At 41.2% G+C, this 24,954-nt stretch overlaps 1 protein-coding gene across 1 annotated transcript in view; it reads left to right on the forward strand.

Annotated features, from left to right (window-relative positions):
• Window positions 1-1,810: 1,810 nt before the first annotated feature.
• Window positions 1,811-24,954, forward strand: part of LOC136179416 (desmoglein-2.1-like) — a 29,153-nt gene continuing 6,009 nt past the window's right edge. Inside the window, exons 1-12 of the mRNA XM_065956052.1 lie at window positions 1,811-2,007; window positions 8,677-8,802; window positions 13,211-13,366; window positions 14,524-14,665; window positions 16,252-16,421; window positions 16,573-16,707; window positions 18,097-18,282; window positions 19,478-20,082; window positions 21,149-21,291; window positions 22,094-22,315; window positions 22,562-22,810; window positions 23,752-23,870. Coding sequence (XP_065812124.1) covers window positions 1,960-2,007; window positions 8,677-8,802; window positions 13,211-13,366; window positions 14,524-14,665; window positions 16,252-16,421; window positions 16,573-16,707; window positions 18,097-18,282; window positions 19,478-20,082; window positions 21,149-21,291; window positions 22,094-22,315; window positions 22,562-22,810; window positions 23,752-23,870 — 2,301 coding nt within the window. The 5' untranslated portion in view covers window positions 1,811-1,959. The remainder of the gene's footprint in view (window positions 2,008-8,676; window positions 8,803-13,210; window positions 13,367-14,523; window positions 14,666-16,251; window positions 16,422-16,572; window positions 16,708-18,096; window positions 18,283-19,477; window positions 20,083-21,148; window positions 21,292-22,093; window positions 22,316-22,561; window positions 22,811-23,751; window positions 23,871-24,954) is intronic.

A 24,954-nucleotide genomic window follows, 5' to 3' on the forward strand; every position in this document is an offset into this window, starting at 1 on the left:
ATTTTAAGTTTTTGAAGTTTTTGTTTGCCTTTTTGTTTGAAAAAATAAAACAGTTTTCTGTATTCTGCACCTGGTTCCTCCTCCACCTCTTAGTTATTCCAGTTCTTGACATTCATCACTTATTTATTTGTATTGCCTAAAACTCTCATTGACTTCATTTCCAGCAGCAAAACTTTGATTTTGTTATGATTTAATAATAGCTGGACCCACATGCAAACACAACAACACAGTTTCTGTTTGAGCAATAATAGCTGGTAATCCGTTTTTATCTCGAGGCAAAAACACCTGGGCAGAAAGAGACAAGTGTTGCACTTTAGAAAAACTCTTCAATAAATAAGCAAACAAACTTGAATTCACAATCAACTGTTTTTCAGCAGACAATTCGGTGAAGAGTGGATGACAGACCAAGGTTGTTTAAACACTGCAGGCTTGATAGGGGATGGGATCAGGTGTGCAGCGAGGAGGAGGTGGAGAGGTTTGACCAGATAACGAGGAGGCAGGACTGGAGTGTGACGAGCCAAACCTGCACACAGACAAACACAGGCTGTTTTTAAACCGCCTACTATTATAGCAATACGGACTGATTTAGCCAAAATCTAGCATGTAGTATTCCAACAAATGCCAGATCCGCTGTATGCCAAATAATCATCAGACTTGTCACTCTCCCAACCTGTTTCCCACGATGCAAAGCGTCAGGTCAGAGATCGCAAAGATGGACAGCACCAGCAATCATAACAGAGTCACAATCAGACCAAACCACTCAAAGATACCAATTATCATTTTTGATTCTTAAGCTCAAAATGAAACACTCGTCAGCTTTTTTCAGACTGCAAGTGGATGCTACACTGTAGCAGTGTTTAACATCAGCTGGGCTGTTGCTTACTTCCTCGTTCCAAGACCTACCATGACTGGCAAATTACATACGTTTGTTGGATTTGGTATGCAGTATGAAGTACAAACTGCATACTGAGTTAAACAGTAGTATGCAGTAGGCGGTTTCAAAAACACCCTCAGACAGTAACGTTTCCAACTTAGGCACATTTTTCTTACTCTGGAGTTTTTGTAGACCAACGACTTGAAAGGGACCAAAGAAAATACTGCAGCACACAAATCACAGGAAAATTAAGTGATTTATTTTACTCTTAGGAAGACATTGAAACGTTAGTCCTTGGCATCTAAATTACATGTAGCTTAAGTGGTTAATGTGCTCCAGTACCTTCTTTGGATCCTGTCTGAAAGAATTAGCAATACTTTATTGTCGCAGAGGGTCAGAGTCCTGTATCGCCGACCTGATGGCAGAAAAGAAAAGAGTGGAAAAAGGGAGTCCACTGAATTCTATTTTGAACATCTAAGGTCCTTCTCTGATGGCACCAACCGTCTTTTGTGGAGAGGCTAAAGTGTAAGAGTTTTCTTCTACCTTAAAAAGGATGTTACATTAGACTGAAATAAAGGGGGGGCACAAAACCAATATAAATGAATGCTTGATATTTTATTGTTTGTCCAAGGGCTTTCCAAATGGATAAATGCAGACTTACTGTCCAACTTTCCAAGCCGATGAACAGCTAGAATTTGCTGTTATAATTTTTTACACTGGTTCCAAACAGTAAAGCAAAGGTTAAAGACATCTTATTCAGTTTAGAAGACAAATAAGACGTGCTATGGGATAGTTAAATAAATGACAAAGGATAACTTTCATGGAGTCTGTTTTCATGAGGTAAAAGAAGAAGACTGCGTGTTCAGCTGTGACATTGAAGCGAGTGTGGCAGGAGGAGCTGTGAGGAGGGAGGAGAAAGAGTCTTGACAGGTAAGAGGAGAGCAGGGAGGAGCAGAGAGACAGCGGCTGAAGAGAGGAAGGAGAGGATAACTTTTTTGCATATTGTGAGGGCCGTGCTGCATCAGGGGCTGATCGCATTCCTTCAGCAAAGTTTGCTTCAGTCTGCGTGAAGAAACACTGCAGGGATGCCCGGATTCCCAGCCTTCATTTTACTGCTGTACCTCTCTGTGATGGTGAGTCCAGCTGTCCACACGTGTGTCTGTTATCTGCTTGGAAAGGGGGTTAAAAGGGTTTATAGTCATAGAAATATAGTTAAATGAAAGGCGTACAAACACAAAAATGCATGCAGGAGGATGGATTTGATTTCAGACATGCCGTTTTGGTGATTGAATAAAACTTGAATTACTAGAAGATAAATTGCAAAGATTTAAAGATTTTAAATGCATCAATATTTCATCATCGACCTGTATTTAAGTTCTCGGAGAGAATTTATTTCCTCCGCCGTCTGAGATCTTTTGGGGCGAGTCGACAGATTCTTCTTTTGTTTGTTACCTCTGTGATTCTAAGTGTCCTACAGTATTATAACACCTCATGGTATATGTGTCTGTCTGCCACTCTGAAGTCAAAACTGCTCCAGCAGTTGAACATCTGCTCTAAGATTGTAGGCCAACCCATGCAAAGACTCTATGAATCCGCCTACAACAAAAGCATTTTAAGACTGGCTAACTGCATCGCCTCTGACCCTGACCACGCCCTGAACATAGAGTATGAACTGTTACCATCAAACCGGAGATACAGGGTCCCACGTTTTATTAAGGTCAGACTGAAACACTCTTTTGTTCACCAATCAATCCTAAAATTGAATGTGGAGCTGAATCCTCGACCAAAGCACGTTTAGGGCCTCTGGGCATTTGTTTGGCATTTGAGTGTTGTTTCAAATGTTTGTATCTTGAGTGTTGTGTTGTGTTGTGTTTGAGTGTTGTGTCAAATGTTTGTATCTTTGTTTCCTGTCTTAATTGTTGTGCCGCAAACCGAGCCGCTGTGACGCAAGGCAAATTTCAGACTACGTCTGACAATAAAGTATTATCTATCTATCTATCTATCTATCTATCACTGAGCAGCGACCCTCATTTGCAAAGTGGATCCTCTGTGATAAGGGGGGGGGGAGTGGTCCTCTGTAATTAAGTCTATAATAAAATTATTCCAAATTTAAAATCCAACCATCACCCACGTCAGCTTTCAGGCTGACAAGAGATACTGAAGGTAAGCTCGGTTGATTGCAGAGGGCGTGAGAAGGTGTCAGCATTTGAAAGAAAACAGGTTAGCAAACTTGTTCTGTTAATTGAAGCTGCAAGTCTCGTATATGTCGTGTCTTTATGAAAGGTCGTGTCTGTGACATGAATGAGGTGTTCCTGTCATGTCAAAGTAATTAAGTAATTAAGTCTATAATAAAATTATTCCAAATTTAAAATCCAACCATCACCCACGTCGGCTTTCAGGCTGACAAGAGATACTGAAGGTAAGCTCGGTTGATTGCAGAGGGCGTGAGAAGGTGTCAGCATTTGAAAGAAAACAGGTTAGCAAACTTGTTCTGTTAATTGAAGCTGCAAGTCTCGTATATGTCGTGTCTTTATGAAAGGTCGTGTCTGTGACATGAATGAGGTGTTCCTGTCATGTACGTTGAGAGGTAGCGATAAATCAACGCTTCTGCATCCTTTATAATATGATATTGTTGGCTGTGTTGGCCTAATACACTTTGATCTTTGAGGATTGTATCTCGTTTTGCAGAAGTTCACTGTTTGCATGATGTCATCCATATTGTCGGCTTTACTTCATGCACTCTTAGTCTGCATGTCACTGTCGGGAAGGGGCTCCATTTATCATGCGCGTAACGAGCTGATGTGGTGCATTATGATGCTTCTAAGTTTAGATTCTGGTCCTGAATGGTCTGATTTTGTTTGGACCAGAGAAGGTACCCCCACACAGCCGTTTTGGATGCCCAAATTAGTTTTTCGCGAGCAAACTAAAAACCAACAGGTGTTGCAGAGATGGAAGCGAGCAAGAGAAGTGGTTCAGATAGAAGTGATTGTACCCGACCTAAAAAGCCTCTGCATGTTTCTAATAAGCTCCACGAGCAGAAACGTTTCTCAAACTAGGATCAATATTGGAGATGCTTTTGAAAAATGGAGAGAAGTTAGAACGCAGAAAGGTTTAGACCCCGGGTCCACTTAACGCTTTTTTCTCAGCGCCAGTGTCTTTTTTCAACTGTTTTCAATGGGTAGAGATTGTTGGCAGCAGAAAGCGGCCGCCTGGATGGAAAGCGTCTGAGCACTGAGCGCTCAAGTTGAAAATCTTTCAACTTTTCAGAAAGGCACTGTTGACGTCACGGGCGCTCTTTTCAAAATGTTTGATATTCTCTGTATTTTAGCCTCCTACAGATCTTGTCTTGTACTCACGTCCTCCTTGCTCTGTGTCTGCTGGGGTAAAAAACAATGTAAAATATAAAAAATGCAGTAAAAAGTAACTGAGCAGTGTCGGTCATACAGCGGCCGTTGTCAACAAACTGTTGTCATAGAGACACGACGGACGGAGGGGGGGAGGCTCTATCCAATGTTTTAAATTTGGAATGTAGTACCCATTTTAAACACTAGATGTCAGAGTTACATATTGCTCCTTTAAGTAGTAGAGAGTTTCAAATTTTGCCGTCTTTGCAGAGAAAGCAGACTGACCAAAAGAGGTCTCGTACATCGGAAAATCACCACTGATTGGATTGTGTGATCGTAGAGAGCTCTGAAGCCTCATGGCTAATTTAGAAAACAGTGATGCCACATGATTATTTACTCTAAAAAACAATAAAAAGAGCAAATGTAGGACTTCCATTGTGTAATTGGATATCAGTATGGAAGTAAAACAGTGGATAAGGCTCTAAGTCAGTAAATATATCAGCGTCAGACTGATGGCGTGCCTCCAACAAGTATGATGTAGTCACAGCACATTAAAACTTTTTGTTCCTCTCAACAAAAAGAAAACTTTGTGTCTCAACATGGCTCACACATAAAGTTATTCTAACATACACATGGGCTAGTGTCAATAAAAAGATTAAGTAAAATGTAGATGTTGAACTTTTTTCAATCTGTGATACATGTTTCACCAAAGTGCTGCAGAACAATGTAGCTTATACTAGTTGAAGTTGTTAAAAGTGTAAGCTATGAGCATAAAGTCGTTCTATTTTAGAATGATAGTACAAGGCTCTGTTAAATACTTGATTCTGATTGGCCAATCACCCATGAACTGCTATCCCTTGATTGCACAACATTGTTTAGAAGAACAAACTGTTTCCATGAAGAGCAGATCGTTTGAAGAGAAGCACCTCTAATCACAGACTAAATGACTAACTGTATCAATCCATATACAGAAGTCTGGTTCTGTTTGCTGTAACGGAAAGTGAAAGAAGATTAAAAAGCTGTGAGATTAAAAGACACAAAAACTGAGTTATGACGGAGAAATTTATAAAACTGAAGGCAGCGCATGAAGTTAACTGATAACAGAACTCTTTAGGGAATATGGTTTAAAGACCGATGAATGGAGGAGAAAATCCTTCAGGTATTGAGGTTATCCATGCAGACCTGATGACTTTGTCCCACTCACTTCACCATCAGTGGAAATGCCTTCGCCCTAGTTTTTGCGGTGTGTCTGGCTCCGTCGTACACCATCTGTGTTGGCGGGTGGTGAGAGGAATCTCTCTGATTGGCTGTTGGGAGGTTCCATTTATCTCCAGCTCTCCTCACAGGTTCATGAAAGCCCCTTGAGCATGCCGCTGCAGTATCCATGCTTTCACCCATTCGTGCGTTTTCTCCTTATTTGTCGCCTCCGCCTCTTCTTTTCTTTTTCTACTAAAAGACAAAGTGCTGACAACGCCAGCGCCAAAAATTGTCTTCTTGTATCAAAACAACGGACTACCGCTGCCTGCTGGCATGGAGAGTTATTTCCTCTCACGTATGCACAGAACGTACTTGTTGATTGGCCGTCGGCTGTAGTCTTTGTGGTGTGTTCTGCCGCAACTTTTTGGCCATGATGTGAGGCAACATGAAGTAACGCCACAGGAGGCCTTTGTCGCCACTAGTTCTTTGCCGTCTGCTTGGTGTGTCAGGGCCTTAAGAGCATATTCAGCAAAAGAATGATATACATTTTTAAATCAATGTCAAATTTTATGTCGGATAATGAGTTTCTTAAGTACTTTAGTAGCTGTTTGATAAGCAGGATAAAGAATGATGAGCTTCACGTTGGGGTCCTGCCCTCCCTCTCATGGTTCCATTCCTCTATCACATTAACATTTAGCTCAGCACATGATCCCTTATATATCACCTGATTGTCTGAGGGTGTGTGTGTGTGTGTGTGTGTGTGTGTGTGTGTGTGTGAAACTCCATCTTTTTAAAGGCAAATCGTATCTATAGATTTTGACAGGATAATTAGAAGATAATTACAGAACCCTCAAGGGATGGTTTCTATACTGATTAGAGCTCTCAAGAACTGCCGTCAATGTTGTGCTTTGCCTCTGGTCACTTCCTGTCAGCACCTGTGTGTCCAATCGGACTCAAAGCTGATCGTTTGCGCTTACTGAAATTGTTCCCTTTTTTCTAGATCCTTGCTTGTGTTGTACTTACTCTCTGATGTACGGGCGGCTGTGGCTCAGTTGGTAGAGTCATCGCTTTTCAACCAGAAGGTCGAGGGTTCAATCCCCAGCTGGCCAAATGTCCAATGTGTCCTTGGGCAAGACACTTAACCCCAAAATTGCTGTGTGGTGGTGCGGTGTGACATGTGACTACTTTGAGTAGTTGCAAGACTAGAAAAGCGCTATATAAGCTCAAGTGCATTTACGTCGCTTTGGAAGTGAATTGTAGAATAAGATAACTCTAAATGAATCACAAGGGCAGTTGTTCAGTCTATAGCGACTTGGGTTGGGAACCGTTTACATCACGTGACTGTACTGAAGTAGAAGTGGTTGCTGGAAGGGTGCCAGACTACTCCTCAGGTACTGACAAGTTGCCCTTTAGAAAGGCAACCCCCCACACCCCCCCCCACATCTATTTGTTCATTCAGGCCTATGTGTGTATGAAATGTTGAATTTCCCTGCATGCTTTGATCCTCACATTTTAACTTATTACCAAGTTCTCAGGTTTACAACATACTAACATCAGCATTTCTATGTTACTGTATTTAGTAAACATGGGATACAGGGGTCTTTTTCTGGGCTTGTGACTGTGATGAACGGTAGATTGAGGACAAGTAGCTACAGCTTCCATTGTAGCCTGGAGGTGGACAGGTGCTGGAATATCCTCAAACACAGAAAAATATAGAATGAACTGATCTAGGATTGGTGGATACATCTGGACTTAATCAACTAGATGAAACACGCAGGAGAAACTGTAAGGAAGAAAAGCTGATGGAAACGAGTCTGAAGCTGCAGTTGTGCATAAATCAAAACTCTATGAAAGTCCATCGCTGCAGTCTCTATCATCAGCTAAACTCTGAACTATGAGGTACATTAGGAGGGTCTTCTCTAGTGTGCACAAAACTCCACAAATGTGTACTCCTCCCCCAAAACACAAACTCTTCACCCAGAGTTTTTCCTGCCAGCCACCTTATAAAATACAGGAGCAAATATTCAAGATAAGACACCTCATTTGACCAATCATGACCTTCAATCCCCTGCTCCCAGGCTATGATGGCCAATAGCCCTCCTCAGACAAAAGCGCCGCTACTCAGCTCAGCCGCCATAGTGCCTTTGTATATTCATATTGATTCCAAGACGGAGTAATATTCTTGTCCCAGTCTGTGATTTCACACCTCATTTTGACATTTCAGAAGCATGACCACAGCGGGTGCTCCACATACACACGGCACAGAAATGCACAAACACACTTGGCAAAGCTACCAAACACCTTTAGTCAGAGCATTCATGCCCCTAATTATGCACATCTTTAAATCAAAACATGTCGAATATAAAAAGTGAATCCCCTGTATAGTCTAAACCAATAAAGACATGAGCTATTCAGACTAAAACTGTTTTTATAACCTTGCATGCTTGCATGTTTATAACTACAGTAAAAATTGGCATTTTAAAGGCATAGGCTATGTGGTGTACTGAGCTAGTTCTAAAACAAAGGGGCTTGCTAGCAGAAAAGTGAGTGCTGTGATATAGATCAATATAGAGTGCATTAACTCTGTTTTTAGCTCAGTTTTCTTTAAATAGCTTAAAGTATAGCCTAGCCTCTGGGCCTGCCCTTCAGCTGTGTTCTCAAACGAGGGGCCGCGCTGTGGCTAATAAACTTACAATAGACAAGTTCCCTAATACAACCCCAATTTAAAAATACTGAATTATCCATTTAACATGGGTGTTCAAGTGACTTCTGGGGCATTTGCAGCCACCCTCAAGTGGGCACTTGAGGAACTGGAGTGTTCTGCACTCATGCATTGGTTTAGTTCTGGAACATACCAAGACATACTGTTTTGCTATTGTTCAAAAACTTGTTAAATGGACTGCACTTATATATAGCTTTAACATTTCACTTTTCATTCACACACACTGTTGGAAGAGGAAGTAAAGTGCCCATCAGATGAACTAATTTATCCCATTAACAAACTGTTGGCTATGCCACTCAGGAGCAAATTGGGGTTCAGTGTCTTGCCCAAGGAAACTGCTATGAGCTGGGATCAAACTCTAAACCTTCTGATTGAGAGACAACCGACTACCAGCTGCCACCCCCTTTTCATTGCTCATTTATTTATTTTGTTAATAAAATTAACAGACATCCTACAAGTTTCCCTGAGTAATAAAAGTCCCAATGTTGGAGCAGCATCACTACAGCGATGTGAACTGAATGTTCTCTTACTTTCTGCAGCTGTGGTGTTCGGGAGGCAGCGCAGCCGACAGCATACAGCTGAGACGCCATAAGAGGGACTGGGTTGTCCCAACACGGATGCTAAAAGAGAACATAGACTACAGCGAAAGAGGCTTTGTTGCAAAGGTAAGAAGTCTGCCAACATCTGTGCTCTGACGTTATGTGGCTTTGGTGTTATGAAAAAAATATAACACAAAGTATGAAGAGACATTAGACTGCTTTCCACCTTAAAAGCGGGATGTAATGCAGACCTAAAGAACATAAATGAGATGTTACAAACCTCATCGTTGAAGCTTCACACAGTATTTGGATTATGTAGCGTGCACACAGATGCATATTTAAGTGTAGGTCCAGTTATTTGTGCAGGCAAATGTATTACTTTAATGTTTTAATATGATCGAAGGTGATCCACTTAGGCTTCATCTTTCTTACTGTAAAGAATGATTTTATCATGTTTTTTTTTCCCGAAACAGGAGAGGAGGAGGAGAGATGCATGAGGGGTCTATCTCTGTTTTAATTCGGCAGGAGCGATAAAATCCACAGAAGAAATAAAACGTTTTATGATTACTGTATGAATCACACATTCCTGTTTGCTTTATGTACATCTTCCAGGTCAAACTGGTAAATACACACGGAGCTCCGACACAGAGGAATGTTGAAAACAGTTCTAACAACACAATGAGGGGATCATCAGAAACAATAAAGCTTGTCATGCTATGGTATAGTATTCATGTTCAGGCCTGACTTAAGCCTTCAAGGGAACATTAAACTTTAAGATTAACGATCATTCAGGACTTCTTTGCCTCATTCGGTTCCACTTCTATCCAACTCTTATGAGTTTCCCTCAAGCACCAGCAGTAACTACCTCGTTTTATGAGTTATGTCTGATTTCAACATTGAGACCTTGTGTGCCCTTTATTTAGTGAGGTGACAGTAGGGAAGAATAAGTGAAGGTTGTTGATGAGTGTTGTCACAGTTAAAAGTTGAAACAAACCCAAATGCAGGACACAGTTCAGAAGAAGCAGTCTTTACTCACAAAGGGGGAAATGACTAGGAACAAAATCCAATCAGCCAAACGGAGTTAAAGGGTTCACGCTGAGGCAAAATCCAAAATCCAGGCTAGGTCAAAAAATCAAGATATATACGAGGAAAAATAAGCAAGAAAGCTATCTTGAAAAGTGAACTGGTAAAGCAGATTTCTGGCCTGATTACCCGCTTCCCACCAAAGTCAGCAAAGGTGGTTGGTTCCAAAGATTATCTTGCCAGATTTTCCTGTGGAGTGTTAAGAGTGATTTAACCTTAGCCGATCTGATTAGAAGATCATCGGGCCGCTCCGATTTGACATCGTAAATTTTAAATTCCGAAGGATTAGAAAACCTGATGTGTAGGGGAGAACACAGAGGACGGCCGAGCACGGACTCTGTGAACTTTCACGTGGAACGTAACAATAACCAATGAGGAAGAAAGCTGCCTGAAGCAGGAAGCAAAACAAACATCACCATAGCAACTACAGCAAACAGGAAGCATAAAGTTAGGTGGACGTCAGAAATGGAGGACCAACTTGATGATTTGTGGCATCAACACCAGGGTTTACGCAACGTGTCCTGTAAAACAAACGATGATAAAACTGACTTTGAAAAGAGTTGGACAGAAATGGTTACCGGCCGCAATCGATAAACCAGCTGACTAACAGTTAACTGCATTTAGCTTGACCATCATGTTTGTTTACTGTGGAGTTGTGTTTGACCGCGCAATATTACAGGTTTTGATAGCTGAGACTCTGGTGGTTGGTGAATTAATCTGTTAGTGTGTGACATGCTGAGTTGGTCGTCTCATTACTTACCACAGATTTTCATGTTTTGGCTCTCTTACATCAGTTAAAATTAAAGACAACTTATTTTGAGTTGTCCAATAATATTTGGTTTGCTGACTGTGGCTAACATTAGCCGTGTTAGTGTTGCTCCCCCGACCTGGCCTAGGGGTGCCAGGGAGGAGTGTAATCTTTACCCTGCAGTGGTCTGTCTGTATGTAAATACAAAGAAGCAACGAAGTTTAGCTGTGTTCAGCTCGGCTGCAGGATTTATTCTCTGTTTCCTTTACATATTAAACATACATCTTCTCTTCTTGAGTCAAACCACAAACATACGCACATAAATTAGACCATCAAATGTTCACATTAACTCTCCGTATGATTTCTAAATCATTATCAAAACAAAACAAACCCCTTTAACGTATCTCAGCATTTCCACGTGCTCCGTAAAGTTGCATTAAGCAACAGGTGCGCTAGCCTAGCATGCTAGTGTACATCTTCACATTTCTACTTTTCACATATACATAACTGTAAAAATACTCGGTTTCAAACCTTATACTTCACTGACAAAATTCCTAACACTATTAACCATTATACTGGTGTTTATGCATGTGGTTTTGAAGACATTAAACCCACCTGTATGTAAATACAAAGAAGCAACGAAGTTTAGCTGTGTTCAGCTCGGCTGCAGGATATATTCTGCAGATTTTGCCTCTTTGGGGTATAATGCTCCTCACAAGCGCTATGCGCCCTCCTGGTTTGGTATTGTAATAACATTGTACTTCGCTCAGTGCACTGGAATCTGGCTTTAAATAGCTATTTGAGATACATAAACATAAAAAAATATATTGGGGTCTCTTTTTAACTCATTTAACTTGTTCTTTTAGCAATGAACTGTATTTTCACTATAATTAACTTTTACAACGTCCCAATGGCTTTGAACCAATGAATCTTTTGATCCATTTTTAACCTTTTAATAACCTTTGTTTTTTTAGCTTAAAACAAAACACATTTTTCAACCCTTTACACTAGCACCTCAAGCATTCTGTCCTCCCTGCAGGTTAACATCCATACCTGTGCTTAGTGGTGGGCGATATAACGATCTTAGATCGTGAAGGATTTTAACATGCTGACGATCTGCCAAAGCAGAGAGATCGTAGAACCGGGCTAATGTGACAGACGCGTCTCCCTCTCTTTTGCTCCGCAGCGGTGAAAACGAAAACGAAACTTAAACGTAAAGTCCGCAAAAACAACTCAGTATGATATTTCCACTGATATTTTTCCAAACCGACACGGCATGAGCAACAGTTAACTTATCTGCATAGTTTGCACAGTTAAGTTTACATCTCAGATAGCGAAACCGTTTAACGAGCCGGAGAGACGTAAACAGTCTGCAGAGAGACAGACAGAGCGGAGCTCAGACAGTAAGTGATGAGAGATATAACCCCGGTGTTTAAAATGTTGCTGTCGGTGTTTTCTGCTCTCTCTCAGTTTTTAAAAGTTACTATCAATCTTCTCCACCCGAAGCTCACCTGTTGTGATTACCGAATTTATAGGGATTACACTAAACGACGTTACAAGTAACCATGGTGACTGTCTGTCTGTCAATCAACAATGTCCTGCCCCCTCTATGAATTAAACTCTTCTTTCAGTAAAACTTACTTTGATCATGTGTCACAGAATAAACACATTCTGTATTATGTTTGATTATATATAAACTAAACTAAAATTAGTCCAATGATGTCATAAAAAACAACAAAGGCTGCAGAGCCTGTATGAAGCTACAGCTGTAGGAACTCTGCAGGGCTAAAATAGAACACAAACACAAGAACTTGAAGTCTACATGTTTTTAAATGACTGCATCACTCTGTGAAAATGTTCCTGATGAACATAAAAAGAGGACACATAACTAAATCGTAATTTAAAAATGGTGAGGAAAACTTTTAAATTGTGCATAAATATTGATCATATTGAGGGAAAGACATTTCTGTTGCTAAAGATGTTCTGGGTGAGAGACCTCCAGACCTCCTACAAATATGTTTTTCAAATAGATTAAACTTGTCTGCACAGTTTTTGTGCTTTTAAAAACATTATACAGGGAAATAAGTTTGGTTGAACTGGTCGTTAACTTACAAATTTGTCTTAAGATCAGTATGAAAAAAATCATGATAAAATCGGGATCGGGATTTTTCCCCAAAAAAATCGTGATATGATATTTTTCCCATATCGCCCACCTCTACCTGTGCTAGATGTGGATACTGATTCCTTCGTCAATAGCCAGTTTAAAGTGACACAGATTACATACACAAATAACTGTGAAACTGCACTGCTCCTATGCTATCTAATCACTGTGCTTGTTTACATCAGGGTAGTGGAGCGGGGAGAGCAGGCACCAGTCTATGTCTACAGCCTGGCTAGCTTTAGCTCAACATCGATGGCCAACATGTAAAAATGTTCATAATTTGTGTAAAATAATACTTATTCTAGTGCTGACGAGCAAGGAGTGATGATCTTTAATTAACGCTCACATCCCTGATTGGAATGCAAAAATATCCAGTCACCCTTATAAAATCTTTTTGGTTTTCAATGTACACTGCAATACAAACAGAATTGAAGGCTTTAAGTCTCACAGAGCTGTAAAGAAGTTTGGATTAAGTTGTGTGATGGACCACATTAAATGTAATGTTTTTAAGAACTTTACTGATTGTTATCTTTGTGATTCAGATCAGGTCAGACTGGGATGAGGAGCAGACACTGTACTATTTTCTGCTGGGTCCCGGTGCCAGTGAAAATCCAATGAACTTGTTCGTTGTGGATCTGGAGAGTGGACTGGTTTATGTCAAAGGAAAGCTGGATCGAGAGGAGAGGGAGACTTATATTGTGAGTACAAATCTCCACAACTGGTGGTTTTACTGAAGCTGCTTGTCAGAATGAATCCACAATGAATGAAATAAAACTTTTGATACAACTGATTGTAAGTGAAAAGAGAGAAACATCACCTAAAAACCCCTGATAGTCATTTCTGTTCATTGAAGAAAGAATGTGCGACTTTTTGATCTAGTAGATGTCGCCATTGAGCACCAGCATGAAACCAAAACAAACTGCTGTTTGACGACACCTCCGCTATTCTGAGGCCTCCGCTCTCCTCCAGTGGCACACCTCCAACCCCCTCCACTCACATTAGCAATAAGGACTTGTGAATTAGAATGCACCATTAAGCACCATTAAGAGGCGGACAAAATTGTCCTTTGCTTGAGCTGCAATCCCCTGTGTCCTGCATTGTTGTGTTAGCAGGCTAATGTTAGCACACTTTGGTTAGCTCATAGCTTCATATTGCACATAAATTGACACAGAATGACCGTGAACTAAAGACACTTGACAGCCAAATAAGCAGTGAGTATGTTATTCAAGGTCGGGACTCAAGGTCGTCCCGTCCATGTAAACATGAAGTAAACACGGCTCAGACAACACAGCCGGCAGGACACATGCTTCTCACTCATTGTAGACAGTCATGACTCAGAGAGACATTTACACAGGATATACTTGATCTATGCTGTATTTATGTATAATATGTTGTACATTCTTCCTTTAAAATACATATTTACCAGTTTGTTCTTGCATTTTAGAGTTCACGCACCTGTAGGTCACTCTTGTTATATTTACCTTTCTGTTAAATAGAAATGTATCTGTTTCACAGCTGATGCTCCGCCATGGTGACCTAGACAGATATGTCTCGTAACAGATAAAAACATGGACATGTTACCAAGAGAAAGGAAGTCTTTCACATGACACATCCTCTTCTAAATTATACCTCTGATGAGTTGTACATAAACTGAAGACGTGTAAAAGTGATCATGACAGACAAAGAATAGAAACATAGAAACCATAGAAACCTTGCATAGAAACCTTGCATAGAAACCTTCATCTCAAACCAACAGCAAACATCTGCTCTTTGCAAACGCTGAGCCTGAGAAAAGTAGTAAAGTGAAAACAAATAAAAGATAATTGTATGTTTGTGTTTACTTCTGTTTTAACAGCTGACAGGCGTGGCTCGATTTCATAATGGCAGTGTGGCTGAAGGCAGAATCGACCTGAGGTTTGATGTAGGGGATGAGAATGATAACCCCCCTGTTTTTGTCCCCATGCCTCCAGCTACAGTCAATGAGTCGAGTCCAGCAGGTAAAACATGAAGTCATGCCGTCTTCAGCCAACACCAATCAAAATATCATAAACAGTACATCATCAAAACACTAAAAGGAGTACGATGCCAGCTTGGTTCTCATGGTTGGACCCTTTTCCACAGCTCCACATGTTTTTGGGGATTATTATAAGGTGCTATGAACAGCATTTAAATGGCACCAGGCGGCATTCACTGTAAACTCAAAGTTTGCGGCCATGCTTCAGTGTCTGGAATGAGGACATACCTTTATATATTAATCCCAACCAGCTCTTGAGGCATTAAAAAAAAACTTCACATCTGAGGATGTCCAAGATAAAGTTGAGTAAAGTGTTGGTGAATGAATAATGCCATATCTGAATCTTAACAAGATCAGCTGTTTCTGTGGAAGGCCGGGAAGTAATTAGCCTCAATATACTGGCAAACACTTAACTAGTACACTACAAGGCAATACAAATACACAAGGGAACAAAAGATAACTTGAGACAATGGAAAAATACTGTAGTTCCAGGAAACACTATACTTATACGGTGTTGTATGAGCCAAACAATTTTTACTTTATTCGCGTTATTTTATATCAGGTTATGTTGTGTTATTGCAAAGTTAAGGCAATGACTGTATAAGTAATGACACAAAAAGACACTAGGGGGCCTGTTCATAAAAATGCTCTTTAAAGGTCCGATCTGTAAGATATCTACTGATTGAAATGATAAAGTGACCTTACTATATGATCAGACATTAAGGAAACATGCTATGTTGAAGTGCAGGCTTCTCTGACAACAATGCAGCAGCCAGTATGTCCTCCTTCTAACTTTAGATTCTGGTCCTGAATGCTCTGTTTTTGTTTGGACCAGAGAAGGTAGGCGGTTTTAAGGCACCCCCACACGGCCGTTTTGGATGACCCTCGGTTTGCCCGATATGAGACCATATCTGTTATCAGGTCAAACCAACGGGTGTTGCAGCGATGGAAGCGGGCAAGAGAAATGGCTCAGATAGAAGTGATTGTACTCGAACTAAAAAACCTCTGCATGTTTCTAATAAGCTCCACGAGCAGAAACGTGCTCAAACTAGGATCAATATTGGAGATGATTTTGAAAAATGGAGAGAGGTTAGAACGCAGAAATGTTTACAGACCAATGCAGAGCTGGCTGAACACTGAAGCTTCCGTGTCTGTGACATGGCAACCTGCGTGCACATGGGCTCTAGGGAGGAGGGGGTATGGCAGACAGCTCTCTTCAATGTTTTGAATTTGGACTGCAGTACCCGTTTTAAACACTAGGTGTCAGAGTTAAATATTGTTGCTTTAAAGTGAAAGTATTATTTTCATGTCACCATAACAATGGCTTTAAAAATCTGTGATTTTCATATACTTCACACAGCAACAGTTTTTTACATCAAATCATAAATCGATACCAGTCAAGTCATGGCTTGTTCAAAACTCCCGATTAGGCTCTCATTGTGTTAGTTAAATCTCTGCATCATCTGTTAAGCTCCCACCCCACAACCACCCCCCACCCTCCACCCTCCCAAACACCCAAACACTGTTATCTGAAATACTGAATGTTGTCCTCTTCTGTTTTCCACCAAGGGACTCTAGTTAGCAAGATCACAGCTACCGATGCAGACAAAGCAAACTGTTCGCATTCAAAGATCACCTACAGCCTTGTGAAGCAGGAGCCCTTTAATGGCACGGACCTCTTCTACATTGACAGAAACACAGGGAACATCTACGTCAAAGAGAACACATTGGACAGAGAGGTCAGAAAGAAAACGATGGGGAAAACCTTCTGCTTTACTTCTTCAACTCTAATATACCTTCAATAAATGCTAACACATTGTAATTTGGTTGACAGAATTGTTTGGCTCTGATTGAATGATAAGCATACTTTTGGTTCTGTGTTACTAACAGACACAAAGCTCCTACGTATTAACGGTTACAGGAAGTGATATGGATGGAGCTCCTGGAGGCCATACAAGCACTGGGACGATTGACGTCATAGTAGTGGACATCAATGATCACAAACCGATGCTGGAAAAAGACGAGGTATCAAGACTTAGTTTCCATTGAAAATAACAGTGTCATTAAAAAGTAAATAAAGGACTGGAGTTTGAAATGCCCTAATCCCAGGTACAAAATACGTTTTGCCAGGTGAATGTGTTCCTGGAACATTTCTAAACCTTTTAAACATAAGTGGAACAGTTATCAAATATAGCCTAATAACATGTATAGCTAGAAATGAATATCCAAAAAGAAAGTGAGGTCAAACTCTCTCTGGTTTTGTTGTTTTTAGCTTTGTGTTTACACTGATGGGACAGCACTTTCTTTAGCTTGTATATAGAGTATGTCACTCAGAAGCTCAAGCAAGTTTCATATATTATTTTTTTTACCTGAACCCCTCCCTTTCCAACTGTAAGCCCTGCCACCATGTGGGGGAAAAGAGATGGCCCCACTGTTTGTAAGGTTGGGGAAATAGTACAAATGAAGGAGAACCAACAGACTTTCCAAACTGGAGAAAAGACTTTGTTTAGTCCAAAATATTTCAAAGAAATAAGGACCTACTCATCTTTGAGCTTCATATCTCATAGATTGGGGGGCGACTGTGGCTTAGTTGGTAGAGTCAGTCATCTCTTAACCGGAAAGTCGGGGGGTTTGATCCCCACATGCAGCCACATGTCCAATGGGGGCAAGACACTAAACCCCAAGTTGCTCCCGTTGCTTCGTCTGCAGTTTATGCATGTGTATGAATGGGATTAGTTACTTCTGATGGTCTCTTTACATAAAAACCTCTGCCAGTGGGGTGTTGCTCAAGGACACATGGGACATATTGCTGCAGGAGCTGGGGATCTAACCCCCAACCTTCTGGTTGAGAGACGCCCCTGTGGCTTTGAGTAATCAGAAGACTGGAAAAGCGCTATACAAGATCAAGTCCATTTACCATGTACCATAAAAAAATCTAATTTATTAAATGTCTGAATACCAAAAATGCAAAAACCATAGTCATGCAAAGACACAGACTATGTTTTGGTTAAGGCCATTAACCGTCTGAGGTCCTCTGCCGTCTCGCAACTTTGTGCATAAATTAGGTCCTAATGCTGGCTACTACTACTTCATATCTGAACGATAGACATGATACATCATTACACCACCTTTTTTTTATTTTTTATTTTTTTTAAGATTTATTTTTGGGCTTTTTGGGCCTTTAATGGATAGATAGGACAGTGGATAGAGTCGGAAATCAGGGAGAGAGAGTAGGGAACAACTTGCGGGAAAGAAGCCACAGGTGGGATGTGAACACGGGCCACCCACTTGAGACAACAGCCTCAATATATGGGGTGCGCGCACTAATCATTGCGCCACCAGCGCCCCTACACCACCTTTTTTAATCCACAGTGTATAAAGGTGAAAAAACGTGTCTGTTTTGTTCTGCTGTAGTATGCAGGGAGCATTGTGGAGAACACGGCTAAAGTGGAAGTCATGAGGTTCAAAGTCCTTGATGCTGATGAGGAGCCAACCGACAATTGGCGGGCCGTTTTTGATATCGTCACTGGAAATGAAGATGGGACGTTCAGCATTCAGACTGATCCAAAAACCAATGAGGGTGTTCTGATGCTTGAAAAGGTAAATCTGTCTGTACAGCTGATGTAATCCTGACTAAGATTCAGATGATGTATACTATTTCATCGAGAGGGTTTGAATTATCACAACAGCCTAATCGTTAAACCTTACTTGTGTTTTCTGATGACATACCATAGTCATTTGACATTTCATTTATGAGCATGCAAAGTACAGGCTTTATTCGTCATTGGATAGTCTTCAGGTTAGTAGGACACTTGCAACGATGACCTTTAACAGTAAAACTCATTTGACTTAACTTTCACAAGCAAGGACCATGCCACAACAATGATAGACTGAATGATAAGACGATGAATGTATGTTAAGTTAATGATTATGATGGAAGAGAATGTTGACAGTTGGCTGGTCTGGGAGGATGGACTGACTACAAAGCAGAGGGAGACTCAGGATCTTGGTCTCAGGCATAAGGCTGCCGGAGCTGATCACAGCCCAGATTGTTCCTAGAATTAGACAAACAAGATGAGGGGGATGGACGAGAGGAAGAGAAGGGAGGGAGGGTGGGTTCAAGAACTGAGGCAAGCAGGGTGGAGTGGGATGGCCCCAATTCCACCATGCGGTCCCATTTGGTTCAGTACAGTTTGATACGGTTTGGTACAGTAAACCCTGATACTGTCTTTGTTTCCACAGCCAACCGTACCCTTACACATCACTAAATCACAGGGGCGCGACATATTGTAAACAGCCAATCAATTCAACAAATAAGAAGAACATGAGACAGTAAACAAAGATCAATGATTCTTTTGAAGGTCTGCATCTCCGGGGCAAAAAAACAAAAACACCCTTGAAATTACTCTCTCTAAAACCAAAGAACATTTAAACATGGTGTGTTTTGTATTTGTCCTTTATTACCGCTGTCGCACCGGAAGGGAAGATTATTTTGAGCAATAAACAGACTGGAGTGTGTCTAGCTCCAACCTTTAGGGACAGATCGGTACGCTTGGCACTCCAACAGAAGGGTGTCAAAAAAGTGGGACGGTACGGATCAGTTATTTGGTACCTTTACCAACTTTTGACAGTGGAACTGCTAAGAAAGGCATACCACCATGAACCGAACTGAACTGGGCTGCTTGGTATTAACAAGGCTTTAGTAGGCTTGTCAGGAGATTAAAGGTGTGTTTTAGGAGTTGTCCTGCTCCCGAACCTAAGTTAATATATTACCTTCATTTGTTTCTCCTTTCAGCCTGTTGATTTTGAAGAAAATCCAGACATCAAGCTGGGAGTGGTAGTGTCCAATGTTGCCCCATCTATGGGAGGTGGAGGTGGAGGCGGCGATGGCGATGGTGATGGTGATGGTGAAGGTCAAGGAGAGGGAGGAGGAGAGGGAGATGGTGATGGTGGAGGTGATGGAGATGGTGGTGGTGGAGGAGATGGAGGTGGTGGAGGTGATGGAGATGGTGGTGGTGGAGGAGAGGGAGATGGTGGAGGAGATGGAGGTGGTGGAGGTGATGGAGATGGAGGTGGTGGAGGAGGTGCAAATGTTGGAGTTGAAGCAGGAGCAGGTGGTGACATCACAGCTGGTGGTGGAGCTGGAACAGATGTTAGTGTGAACACTGGAGCTGGTGGCTCCGCTAAGACGGTGAAAAGGAAAAAGAAAAAGAGGCTGAGAAAGGGCAAAGTCTACTCGGTGAACATTGCAGTGCTGAATGAGCCCGAGGGGGTCGCCTTTAAGCCCCTCGTGAAGCCTGTATCTGTTTCGGAAAACCCAGAGGAAAATCCAATAACGGAGGTGATCGCTGTCTTCACGGCCACTGACACTGACACTGGAAAGCCTGCAGAAAATGTTCGGTGAGCTAAAGATGCATTTGACTTTTAGCTTGATGCTTCAAAATGCCTATTCTCAGATCTCAATGTGCACTTTAAAGCTACTAAAATACTCACCAGTCACAATATATTAATACATTCTTTTTTTCATAACATTTGTAGCAATCTGTTTTAGGAAATGTACCCAGCTTTCAGAAAATAGACACACTGGAAGCCCTGTTTCTGACTGATACTGATGATCATTGTTAATAAAATCTAAATAGTGAAATACATTGTAATGCACATGTGTTTTTTAATCTAAAACTAGAGGAAAAGTCACAGGATTAATAAAGTCAGTGGGTTCTATCCCCGAAGCATCAGACATGTCTGTACCAAGATTGATGCTAATGCTTCAAATAGTTGTGAAAGTATTTGTGTTACAGGCTGAGAGGCTTGCCAAGGCTCTAGTGTGGCTAAAACGTAGACTAACTATTTTTTAGCAGTGGCAGCACTAGCCTAGAGGTTATGTCACGCACCCCATGTTCGGAGACTATTGTTCTCATAGTCAAGGGCCTCCTCGGCCCTTGTCTGCATGTCATCCGCCACCCTCTCCTCCCAGCATTTCTGTGTTTCTTTGTCTTATCTAATAAAGGCTGTACGGGAGCCCTTATGTTTTAACTAATTCCCTCATGCACATTCACACAATGATGTTTATGTCTCAGGGAGGAATTTGGTGTTCAATGTCTTGCCCAAGGACACTTTGACATTATTTTTGTGCATTTTATGCCTTTATTGAGAGATACGACAGGGAATATACAGTAGTCCAGAAATTGGGGAGAGATAGAGAGAGAGAGTGTGGAATGACATGTGGGAACGGATCCACAGGTTTGATTCGAACCCAGGCCGTCCACTTGGAGGGCCACAGCCTGCGCACATGGGGCTAGTGCATTAACCACTAGGCCACCGGCACGCCGACACTTTGACAATTTGATTGCAGGAACAGAAATCATACCACCAACCATCTGATTGAGAGATGACACACTCTATCACTGAGCCCCAGTAGAGTAAAAAATGTCAGCTTTTGTAATGTTGTTACACCCTTTCTGCACAGATATGCCAAAGGCCATGATCCTGACAGCTGGCTGCTGATTGATCCAGAGACCGCAGAGATTCGACTTCAGAAGGCCCCAGACAGAGAGTCTCCTTTCTTGGTTAATGGAACTTACTATGCCAAAATACTGGGTCTGACTGAGGGTAAGATCTACCGTATTTATTGTTCAACATTAAAGCCCTAAATTCAGATGGAGAGTTTAATGTTAGTACTGGAACATGAGGTATTCTATTATGTGAATGGAGAGGAACTTAAAATCTGGGCTTTAGCCTTTTTGATGAACTGCTGTGATAAGATGACTTTACCTGTGAACATTTTAAAGGTTACATATTCTCATAGTCTCAGAAATCCCCAAAACATGCCTGTGAAGTTTCTTGTTCTAAATCCACTCTGATCCTGTATTTGATCATGTCTATTAACCTCTCTATTTCAGCCCTGCTCAGAACAGACTGTTTCTGTGTCTGTAACTTTAAATGTAAATGAGCTGTGTCTGACCACACCCCTCTCTGGAAGGGCTTGGGTTGCTTGGGCTTTCTCGCTCCATGCCCAATTGTTTATGGTGAGAAGGCAGACTCAGAGGGCAGAACAAACACCTAGCTGTGGGAGTGTCACCCACCTGGGGGAGGGGTTACTGCCCTTTGTGATGTCATGAAGGGAAAATCTCCTAACATCCTGTTTGAGCACACATTTTCTGAAAAATGGAGCAGGCAAAAGACGGAGAGGATGGACTTTTCTCATAATTGGGGGTTTGTAGACAGACTAGGGACACATATTAGTGTTTTAAAATAATTTTGCATAATATGTGACCGTTAAAGCTCCAATACAACATACTTTGAAGTGAAGACTTCAAGACTGAACTACCAGATAGTGTGAACATTTGCTGCTGTTAAGATGCTTATTTTACTGACATTTATGGCCTTCCTAAGTCTCTTTTGGTTTCCACAGACGTGCCTCCAAAGATCGTCACAGGAACAATAGCTCTGCAGGTGGGAGATGTAAACGATAACTGCCCCACACTGACTAACAATGTGGAGTACATCTGCTCAGACACTCAAGTAGTTAATGTCACAGCGATGGATGAAGATGGAGATCCAAACTCCGATCCTTTCAGCTTCAGACTTCTTGAGGAAAAGAGCCAGGGGGAGTGGAGGATTGAACCTCTGAATGGTAAAGTACTTTTTGACATAAGCAGTGTGTTATAATTTTGTTAAGTCCTTAACATGTGGTTTAACCTCTATTACTGTTAAGTCCAGTAATGTTTCCAGATGAATGTCTGTCTTTGTTAAAGATGATCCACACAGGGTGAATCAGAGATGAATTAGCTTTGTAGCTCGCTCCTTATTAATAGCATGTTTTTTTAACGCTTGTCTAAAAGGGTTCATCAAGTAAACACTCTTTCTTTCTGGCTCCCAGCCACCAGTGCATCCCTCATGGTTTTGAGTCCGCTGTGGCCTGGTCACTACCAGGTTGCCTTCATGATCCAGGACAAGCAAGGTCTTGCCTGCACAGACCCCCAGTACCTGGACCTACATGTGTGCTCCTGTGATAAGGAAGAGACCTGTAGAGGTTTAGAGGGGCGAGCTGCTTTTCTCAGGACCACATCTTCTACACTGGGAGGGCTTGGAGTGGGAATGCTGATCCTGGGACTTCTGACACTGCTAAGTGAGTGTTAGCATGACTTCTAAATGTACCAAAAACACATAAATGTGATTGGATCATGCTGGAATGAGCATTAAAAAATCCTAATTAAGTGTCCCTATTGATAGGCAAAGTTGTTTTGGATATCCACTGCCGTTGGGAATAATAGTGTATATACTCTTAAAGATAGAGTCAGTATGTTCTTCCCTAGAATAATAAAATATAGACTCATACAAAAGGGATGCTGCTCAATCATCTCGAACACGCTTCCATAAATGTATGGTGGTTACTATGTCTGCAGAGACTCTGTCCTCTGACTGGATTTTCATGATTTGTTTGTTTTGCTTGACGGGTCGTTTCTGGGCAGGGAGCTGGTTTGTTTCCTCCAGCTAATGACATCACGCAGGTGAGTTTAGGAGTGGATACAATTCAGTGATTGGACGTGATCCAAACTGGTGAATATGACAGACATGGACGTAGCGTCAAAGAATAGAAAATATAATCATAGTGAGGTGAAACACCAAGCTTGTAAAGCTTGTTCCAAAACTTTTACCCGTCTCTTTTCTGTTGAACAGGCAGGAGAGAAACATCAGAGATTAGCTTGTGCTAGCGTGCAGTAGTTTGCAGAGTAGGTGCCAGCAGTAAAAGTACACACTACGTCCTGCAGTGAGTGAGCCTGGGTGAGCCCCGGAGGAGGGGCCTCGTTTGAATGTTGTGTTTACAAACTGCAACCAAAAAAGGCAACTGACTACACCTTTAATGATTTGATCATCTGCATCATATGCTTGATAAAAAAAAATATATATATATATATATATATATATATATATATATATATATATATATATATTTAAAAAATGTATTTAAAGGGTCAATTCTCCAAAAAGCCTTAAATTTAAAATTTTCTCTAGTTAGTTCTTAACTTTTCTCATGAGTGTCTATGTTTTTTTTGTTTTTTTTTACAGTTGTAGCTCTCTTGCTGATGACCTGCTCATGCGGAGTATCAGGAAGCTTCTCTGAACTTCCTTTCGATACCAGTGAACACTTGATTGTGTATCATACAGAGGGCCGAGGAGAGAACAAGGTATGATGAAAAGTTTCAAGCAGACCATGGCTGTGTCTGACATCAAACACTCATTCCCTCCTCCATACTGACTGTATAGGGAGTTATATATATTGGACTATGTAGTAAACTCATTAAATATCATTTCAGACACTACTCGCTCAGCTTGGTAGCCGACAGTGACGTCATTGCTGTCGCACAACTTAAACGTGCAGCTTAACAAAAACGGTAAATAACGACATAAATATGAATTAACTAAAATCATACTGAATATTTTTTCACTTAATAGATAAAACACCACTTTTGTCTCGCAAAAATCTTTGAACAGCAATGCATGATGGTACATATTGCTTCGATAGTGACCATCGGTCATACATCACATCTCACAATGCATTGTAGGATACAATGATTGCACTTGTAAGATCATGCTCTCTCAGAGTTCGGACACCACTACAAAATGGCATGTGCACTATAAAGTGAAAAGTGAGAGATTTCAGACACAGCCCATTTGTTTGCTGAAGCATATTATTGGTACGCAACAATCATCAAATTGAATTGTGTGTTATAATGTTTTCAGCTTCTTCTCACATGTGGACTCTAATCACATGATGGATGTTGTGTTCAAGTGCTTTAAAGTTAGATCTGCTAAAAGCCTTCAGTCCTTTTGACTTAACTTGAAGCTCCAGATGTGTTTTTCATCAACAACACTGTCATTACCACCCGACTCGTCACTTCTTGTACCATGACTAAAATTAGAGTTGTAAAACCCACCAGGCCTGCGCGAAATATTCTGACAGACCTGTCTTCATATGAGTCATAGTCGAGGTTGATTTTCGACAATCCAAGAAATATGACAAATATTACTACCTCTATTACTTCCTTCTTTTATGACTGATTATCACCAAGGTTGCAGCTGGTCTGGTATTCCCTCTGTATAAATGTATAAGCAGCACAATGCTTGTTAAAGTCATTCATATTTTCATAAAGCACATGTGAAATATTGTTTGGTCGAGCTCCAGGATCTGGCAAACAATCAAGCACAAACAATTCTGGGTGGATCTAAATTAAGACGGTAAATGGAAAATGGACTTGAGCTTCTTTATTT

The sequence above is a fragment of the Labrus bergylta genome, chromosome 6 (genome assembly GCF_963930695.1).
Source record: "Labrus bergylta chromosome 6, fLabBer1.1, whole genome shotgun sequence".
NCBI classification, from domain to species: domain Eukaryota; kingdom Metazoa; phylum Chordata; class Actinopteri; order Labriformes; family Labridae; genus Labrus; species Labrus bergylta.